General features: G+C 40.9%; 1 protein-coding gene across 1 annotated transcript; it reads left to right on the top strand.

Annotated features, from left to right (window-relative positions):
- Window positions 1-5,011: 5,011 nt before the first annotated feature.
- LOC149200873 (uncharacterized) lies at window positions 5,012-5,917 on the top strand. The gene has a single exon (XM_089401110.1). The coding sequence runs from the start codon at window positions 5,012-5,014 to the stop codon at window positions 5,915-5,917; it is 906 nt and encodes a 301-aa protein (XP_089257236.1).
- The last annotated feature ends 3,395 nt before the right edge of the window (window positions 5,918-9,312 follow it).

Here is a 9,312-nt window from a genome sequence, read left to right on the forward strand (position 1 = left end):
ATCTACATTCGTTTTGTGTTGAATATTGAATTAATTCACCCTTAACCTAAAATAAAACAAATATTTTATAAAGTAGACATTGCAAAATATATATATATATATATTATTTTTATTTTTTAATTTTTTTTAATTTTTTTTTTTTTTTTTTTTTTTCTTCGAATAAGTTTAATTTATTAGTATACAAAAAGATTACATGGAGGCCTAGGCCTCAGAAGTTCTGGCCCGTGGTATGGGCATTCTAAAACAGCAGACATAATCAACATGTATCAGGCGATTCAACAAGAGAGTGCCGCCCTCATAGGGGAAACCGGCCATGAAGCTCCAACAGTTTATCAACCCACAGTAACTAAGAGAAGTTATGCATACAAAATTGTTCCCAGTCAAAAAACACAGCCGCCCGCAAAGGGGAAACTGGCGACTTGACAAGCTGTAAATCTGAAGGTAACCAAGCTGTGGCAGCGAGCGAGTAACAGTGACTAACCTGGACTGTCGTCCATCCAAAAACATGCAAAAATGGAGATTAGCCATTTAAGTACCTTGAGAGGAGGGGGGAGATTCGACCACGCGACATGCATAGGCGTAAGGGTCATCCTCGTCCTACATATCATCTTTAGCACTGGAACAGCCTCGCTTGGTGTCGTCCTCATCCTGCTTATCATCTATAGCACTGGAGCAGCCTCGCTTGGTGTCGCCCGAACCAGCTTCAACTCTGAGATCCTGCGAGGTGCTGCACTCGACCGCTTTCCTTTTCTGACCACCTCTGGAGGGAGAGCTAGGCCTTTCAGCCTCCTTTTGCGCCAGATTGGTTCTCGGAAGATCAACACTCATTTCAGGGGGCTCCTCTTTAAAATCAATGGTAATGGTGGCTAGTATAGTCAGCATGTTGAGCAAATAGGGGAAACGGAACTGGGTAGTATGCTGCTGACCAGGGATGAGACTGGAGATGCCTCTTGCAGGCTGAGAAATCCCGCGACCAGCTCGAAAGCCACGACCACTTCTTGTCTCAGGGTAACGACCCAACGGGGAGTCTGAGGGAGGAGACGAGGAGCTCAGAGAGGTGGAGGGAGGGTGGTGGGGAGGACAGCCACGACTCGAGCCGCGACGACACCGCATCCTCTGGCGCAGACGAGGCATTGGATACAATTGAGAATGACTGAGCGAGACAAAGCAAGAAGCAGAGGGCAGGGAATGAACGGGCGGACCAGTGCAAAGCTCAAAAAGTAGAGAAAGGGTGCATGGATCAGGGAAAGAGTTAGAGTGAAACTAGAATCCCCGAGAGCAATGGGAGCTCTGCGTAACATGAAAGCCTGGAATGAGGTCAATGCAACAGAAAATTGAACATCTGCGCCCAGTGTTTGTTCTAGAGCTGTGCTCTAAGACAACCAAGGAGCAGCAAGAGCGCAGAGGCAACAAAGCAGGCGTGAAGCTTCCGATAGAAGCCATATTGCTAAAGAACAGATGCGAGCATGGGCAACTGTGCTGCATAAATGCAGTGGGGCAGTTGGCAGGCTCGTCGTTAATGCAATTAATGAGGACGAGGACAAGAGGAAGGGTAGCGGTCGTAGAATCCCACACACATGCCCAAATCCTCTGCCACATATCATTCCCTCTGATCACCCGCATCCGGGGAATTGGTTCAAGAGTTGAAGTCATATTTTGAAATCATTTTTCAGCCGCCGAATGTTGTTTTTTGCTGTGAGTTGAGTGAATACAATGTACGAATATAATGTATGATTTGCACTCACATCAAATCAAATAAAAATGATAATATCCTGGTTAAGTCACAACCTTTTTTTATAGTTTTCCATCGAAATTGCTAAATCACAATTCCGCACAAGGATTAAGTATATAATTATTTGAAAATTAAAGTACAATCTGCTTACTCATAATTAAATAAACAATGCCTATGACAGACTGGGAATGTTGACATTGTTGCTGCAATAATCTTGTCACTCTGCAACTTTTAGATGTGTCGAACAAACTTATCTTGACGTTTTAAATTTGTGTTGCTTATCAATTTGGTGCATTGACCAAGAAGTAATTATGTACAGATTTAAACCTATTGACATTATGATGCATGTGTTGTCCGTGATGGTAACTCACTTGTAGCATAACAAGTATATGGTAACTAGATGAATCTACAAGACAACTCAGAGGTGACAGAATGATGGAACAGAATAATGGTTAAAGGTTTGATACATGAAGATTGTGTTAGTGTTGTCCTTGATAGACAACCTATTTGATGAATGGACTACTTGATAAAGGTATAAACATGATGTGACAGAATGCATGGCAGTTGTGTTTATAGATGTGACAAAATGCAGGGTAGTTCAGAGGAATCAGTTCAGAAGTGATGTATAATGACAACTCACATTGTAACAGGTCAATTCAGAGGTGACAGAGTAATGACACAGAAAAACGAGATGATGGAACAAAGGATTACAGATCAGAATCAAGCAGTTGAAGAAAAAGAATGTTTAAAGTTGGTTTAAGTTGTATACGCAGGTTCACCTAGTCCAAGTAGCATATACAAGCGGGTTCACTGAACAAAAGGCGCGTATACGTATGCACACACTTTCACTAGAGGAAAAGCACGTATGGGATGGAAATTAAGGAAAATTAAGGTTAAAGAATACCAAGGGTCCATACCATGGTATTATCCCACAATATTGAGCGGAGTAATAGTTACTTGATTTCGTCTAAGAATACCATAGGTTCTAAGTGTTGTTTTGGTCTGAGGTATTGAAAAAGGCTCATATAAGGAGGAGAAGATCAAATGACTAAAAGTGTAAGCAATGAATATCTTATGAAGAGTTAGATCAAAAGAAAATATGCATGTTATGGGAACCTGATGCTTTGCTTGATCTGAACTAATTATGCACCTGAGTGTTTGATGAATGAGATCTAATGATGAATCAGGATCATGAAACCTGAAATGACTTATCATTATGTGATCTGATAATGGATAGGCTAGATCTGAGTACTAACAAATGTTTTGTCCTTTAAATGTATGATATGGGTATATCTGAAGTCTAGAACAGTTACGAAGTTATAAGTTATTATTTGCATATATACACGTTGGTTCGCCTTGGTGAAGGCATGTATACACGCTAGTTCAACACTTCCAAGTAGCGTATGTAGAAGAAAATCTTGTTGTTCAGAGATGACTGATCTATCTGATCAGTGCTGTTGTTTTACTATTGTTTGTCAATGATGTCTTCATTAAACCTGAAAGTAAAATTGATTGTATAAGGAGGTTGAATCTGGTTGATTGATTGATTGAGTAAGAAGGGTGATCTTTGTTGCTATCTGTTTAGAACTCTGTGATTTGATAGTAGATCTTCAAAATGTCATTGATTGGTACAATTTTGGTTCAAAGGTTTTAAGATTCAGTATCTTTAGAGGTATACACAAGTTGGGCTACAAAAAGTAGCATATACATGCAGGTTGGCTTCACTGAAGTAGCGTATGCATTTTAACATATGATTTTTGATGTTGCAATTGATTCTAGTTGTTGATGTAGTGTTCCGGGTTCAGATCTGTGCACTGGTTACAGTGATCTATATGTTCCATTTGATTGGTTGAATTTTGATTAAGTGTCGGTTGATTGAGTTTTCAGTGATTGATTGATTCAGTTGTGGTTGATTCAGAGATTGATGATTGGGTTTTAGTGATTGGTTGATGTAGATGTATTTGTTGATTATTGATTTTGAGCTTCAATGTTATTGATGGGTCCAATATGAAAATTTATGAAACGTGGTCCCTGGAGGATATTAAGGGCTGGAGCCTTTAGTGAGGAAGTCGAAGTTTCCTGCCAATAGTAGCTGGTGATTAGATCAGGGGGTTGGAACTCTCTTCCAGTAGTAGCTGGAGAACGAGTAAAGGTTGTAGCCTTCTATAGGTCGGCGCCTATGTGTAAACATATCAGCCGGTACAAGAGCAAAGGGGGTTGTAGATTCCTTAGAGCAGAAGATGGAGAACAAGAGAAGGTTGTAGCCTTCTACAGGTGGGTGCCTGCGTACTGGTATGAGTCTGCACCAGTACAAGATTGTAAACAACTTATTCTTTATATTAAAAAGAAGAGAAAGACAACGACAACATATGGTTTTTCTCCTGCATTGGGTTTCCACCTTAAATCTTGGTGTTCATGTGTGTTGCTTAAGTGTGATGGTTTATTTATTACAACACATGGTTAATGTTTATCTAATGGTTAATAAATTACTAATGCACTAGCTGAAGATAAACATATGATGGATTAACTAAATTATAAGTTCACTCGATATACGCTAATTGGCTTAAGAACAATTGTGTACACACACAGGTTCAATTTAGTAAAGTCGTGTATAGAAATCTGAAAATGAAATGTAAAAAGTTATTGATTTGTACATACTGATTCACCCTTCCCGCCCCCCTCCCTCAGTATTTTCCCAACAAAACCAAGATTTGACGGTACACAATTAAAGATTGCATTGTACATGTGGATGGTGAAGTACGCCTCATCTCTTATGCTAAATCTAACATTGTATTTATAGTAAAATGCATCGATCTTGAACTTCCCTAGAGGTTAATATTACTCAACAATATATATATATATCTTTTATTTGCATTCATGCACAATTCTTGGCCAACTAACATCATTAATAGTAAAAAGCTTTGTATGATCCTCCCTTGAACATTATTAATACTAAACAACCTAAAAGGAGGATCATAATCAAAATAAAATATACTTCAAAAAGCAAAGCTTGACAAAATATTGAGAGAGATGATGCTTGTCCTTTATTACTCTCAAATTTAAACTAAATTATAATATATACATTGTTAGCAACTTTCAAGAATATTTGTTGCTTAGAAATATCCACATTACTCTTTATTTAATTTATTTCGAATTTTCTTCCGCTCATAAGCTATATATTCTTTAGCTATGTTTGTGGTCAATGATCTCAACATCTTAAACACTTCAATACTAAAACACATTTTAGTATCTTTCTCAATAGTCCTTCGTTATCAGGTGATGGGGCAAGATGCAACGGGCTTTGCAGGAGGACTCGCAATCCTGTGGAACCCAAATGACATTTCTATAGGTAACTGGGTGAGTATGAGGGGAATCCTTTCTGGACTGGGAAGGGTTGTGGGAACCAATCATCAGGTAGTTATTTCAGGAGTTTATGGCCCCCCGACCCCTGGGAATAAGGAACAGTTCATTAACGGTGTTAAAGCGATCCGCAATCTGTACCCTGAAGATGCTTGGATTATTGGTGGAGATTTCAATCTGATCAGATCCATGGAAGAGAAAAAAGGAGGGATTAGAAGGAGGGATCACTTTATGGACAAATTTAATGAGATGATAGAAGAGCTCCGGCTAGTGGATATCCAAACCATTAATGGGATATACACTTGGAACAATAGAAGGGGGGGCAAAAAGCAAATTGCCTCCAGATTAGATAGATTTTTAGTGTCTGAAGCCATAATGAATAAAGATGTTTTTGTGGAAGCCAAGATCATTCCAGCTCTGGGATCTGACCATTGGCCGATTCGATTAGAGATTGACATCAAAAAGATTCAGGGAAAAAGGCCTTTCCGATTCGAAGCCTTCTGGCTAAGGGACCCAGAGTTCATCAAGAGAATCGAGAAATGGTGGAAACAAAGTAATAGTCAGGGCAGATGCAAAAGGCAAACGTTCCAGCTAAAATTGAGAGAGTTGAAAGGCAAAATCAAGAAATGGAACAAAGAGGAATTTGGCAACATTTTGGAGGATAAACAGAAGCTGGAAGGGGAAATGACTGATCTCCAACAGAAGATAATTCTAGAAGGAAGAACGGAAGAAAGCGCTCTCAAGGAAGGGGTAATCCTTGGTAGATTGGAAGAGAGGAGGAAGCAAGAGGAGATCCTATGGCGCCAAAAATCTAGGATAAAATGACTGAGGGAGGGAGAACGAAACACTAAATTCTTTCATCAGGCCATGGTCAAGCACAGGCAGGGAAACAGAATACTATCAATCAAGGACAGAAATGGGGAAAGAGTGGTTGAACAGAATGAAATTGAACAAGTATTGACAGATCACCATAAAGAACTTTTAACCGAACCTCCTGGTGACAGGACGAGAGCCATACAAGAGATCTGCTCTGCTATCCCTAGATTGGTCACAGAGGACCAAAATAAAGCGCTCATGAGGGCCGCGACCCTAGAGGAGCTGGACGAAGTTGTGAAGACAATGAAGAAAGGGACAGCCCCTGGACCGGACGGCTTCACTGTGGACTTTTACCAGGCTGGTTGGCACTTCTTGGGACAAGAAATTCTGGAGCTTGTTGAGGAATCAAGAATAAATCAAAAGGTATGGCCAGCTCTTAACTCTACCTTTTATGCTCTTATTCCTAAGGGAGACAACCTGGAGGAGGCTAATGGCTTTAGACCTATAGCTCTGTGCAATGTCATTTACAAAATAATCACATCCTTGATTGCCAAACGATTAAAACCTCTTTTAAACAACTTAATCTCGGCTGAACAAACGGGTTTCGTTGAGGGCAGGCAGATACTTGATGGTCTTGTTGTAACTCAGGAGGTGATCCACTCCTTGAAAGCTAAAAAGCTAAAAGGTATGATGGTAAAATTAGATTTATCCAAAGCTTATGATAGACTAAACTGGAAATACCTTGCTACAGTCCTGGAAAGATTTGGTTTTCACCAAAGATGGATTGCTTGGATCCACAATCTGATATCCACTCCTCATTTCTCTATCCTGGTTAATGGAAGCCCCTCAAAAACTTTCAATGCCTCCAGAGGGATTCGTCAAGGTGATCCGCTGTCCCCTTTTTTATTTATCCTAGCTGCTGAAGGACTAGGGAGATTCATCAAACAAGAAAGAACAGCAAATAGAATTAAAGGTTTGCAAATTTGGGGAAACAATTTGCCCCTGACCCATCAACAATTTGTTGATGACATTATGCTGTTCGGGGAGCCAATGGTAAGAGAAGTCCAAAATTTAAAGAGGATCCTTGATCTATTTTCAGCTGCCTCGGGATTAGAAATCAACAAAGAGAAATCCTGCGTTTTCATCTTCAACACAATAGAACAGGTCAGATCCCACCTAATCAGAATTCTGGGATTCAAAAGGGGGGAATTACCCACTAAATACTTGGGTAATATTCTTGACTTCACTTCTAAAAAGTTGAAAAACTGGCAGGGAGTGTTGGACAAGCTTAACAACAAAATTGCCAATTGGACGTTCAGAGTTCTGAATATTGCTGGAAGAGTTATTCTTGCTAAGTCGGTTCTTCAGGCTATCCCTATCTATCCTCTCTCGATTATGGCTGCCCCTGCTGGGGTTTGTGCAAAAATCAGAGAAATTATCCGAAAATTCATATGGAGTGGAGCTGATAAAAAGAAAAAGTGGGCTCTGGTCTCATGGAATCAACTCATTGAAAGAAAAGAACAAGGAGGGTTAGGATTAAGAGACCCAGAAATTCTAAACAAGGTCCTGGGAGCCAAGCTATGGTGGAGATGGCTTAGTGGAGGAAGCGATCTTTGGAAAACTATTTGGAGGACTAAATACAGAATGCCCAACTCTCTGGTTGATATCTTAAGACTACAAGAAATTCCCCGAGGCTCCACTATTTGGGAATTAGCCTCTCAAAACAGAGATCTGATTGACAAGCACACTTTCTGGGAAATCAGAGGAGGGTCAGAGGCAAACTTCTGGGAAGATAGCTGGCAACAACGAGAAAGGCTAAACAGCATTCAAATCCTTCTCCAAGTCCGTGACAAAACTACAGGGAACAGACCGAAAGTAAAGGATTATTGGAAAGAAAATGATACGCCTGAAGGTTGGAGGGTCTGGGAGGAGCCGACAAAATGGGATCAAGGTTTTAATTCTGATATCCAAGATGCTTACCGAAAAGAAATGGGATCAAGGAAACTCAGAGTTCGCCAGGGACAAGATATACTTCGGTGGGGGAGTTCAATGAAGGGGACTTTCTCTACCAAAGAGGCCTATTTTCTAATGGGGTCTCAAAATGGAGAAGTCAGGAATTGGGATTGGAAGTCTATATGGGAATCCAATTGGTGGCCTAAGGTGTCTATTTTTGTCTGGCTAGCCACAAAGAATAAAATTTTGACATGGGATCGTATCCGCAAGAAGGGGTTCAATGGCCCCTCACAATGCCATCTATGCAACAATGACGAGGAGGATAGAGAACATCTGCTGATTCGATGTCCATATACTGAACGACTATGGATATCGACTAAACAATTGTTCAACAAACCAGGGTTCAACATTAGAGAATTTAAGGATACAATCTTTCAGTGGAATAAGGAAACTTTCCATTGCCGGGTTGTCCAGAGGGCTTGGAACCTGATATCTACTTTCATTCTCTGGACGGTTTGGAAAGAACGGAATAGGAGGATATTCCAGAATGGGGCTAAACCTTCAGAAGTTGTTTGGACACAGGTGGTAGAGTATACAAGGGAGACCATCCTAGTTGATAAATGGGAAAGTGATGACTGGAAGACTACTCCGGAAGAACAAGGTATTCTGAACAAACTTAATTTAAAATTGGAAATGGTTCACTACAAATGCTCGGCCAGCAATGATATGAGAACTCAGAGTCCAGAGAAATTCTCGTACCCGAGGGATCAATTTATGAAGCTCAATTTTGACGGGGCCTCGAAGGGCAACCCGGGAGACGCTGGATTTGGAGGGATCTTTAGAGACAGTAACAATCAAGTGAGGTGGATCTATGCCGAATGGGGGGGACAAATGACCAATAATGAGGCTGAGTTTTGGGCCCTGCACCAAGGTTTACGAATTGCCATTAGGAATGGCTATACCAACCTAGAAATTACAGGGGATTCGCAGTTGGCTGTGGACATGTTGAGGAGACTCAACAATGGACAAGGATGGGAGAAAGTAACCAAAAGTTGGAGGACTGCAGGCATCGTCCAAGAAATAGCCAGTTTGATTAAACGCATAGACTACAGCATCATAAGTCATGTGCGGCGAAAAGGGAATCAGGTTGCAGACTGGTTGGCGAATCGAGGCTGCAATGGACGTGGTAGTTCAATTGATAGTCAGTGGAGAGCCATTGAAAATAATCAGGAGTGGAAGGAGCTGGCAGACCTCATCAAGATGGATCATGCTCAAGCCACGGAGGATAATGCGCGGTCCAGCGGATCGGACTAATAGGGATTCGTGGAGAGTCAGATGTAAGATTAGGATGAAATCAGGTTTTATCGAAATCATCATGCCAGACAGCAGGACGAAGGACTTAGCTCGGGGTGACAGTACTACGGTGGCAGGTGAAACGGTTGGGAATCAGT

The sequence above is a fragment of the Pinus tabuliformis genome, chromosome 2_1 (assembly GCF_031772625.1).
Source record: "Pinus tabuliformis cultivar Carrire ecotype Pingquan chromosome 2_1, CPIR1, whole genome shotgun sequence".
In the NCBI taxonomy this organism is placed as follows: Eukaryota; Viridiplantae; Streptophyta; class Pinopsida; order Pinales; family Pinaceae; genus Pinus; species Pinus tabuliformis.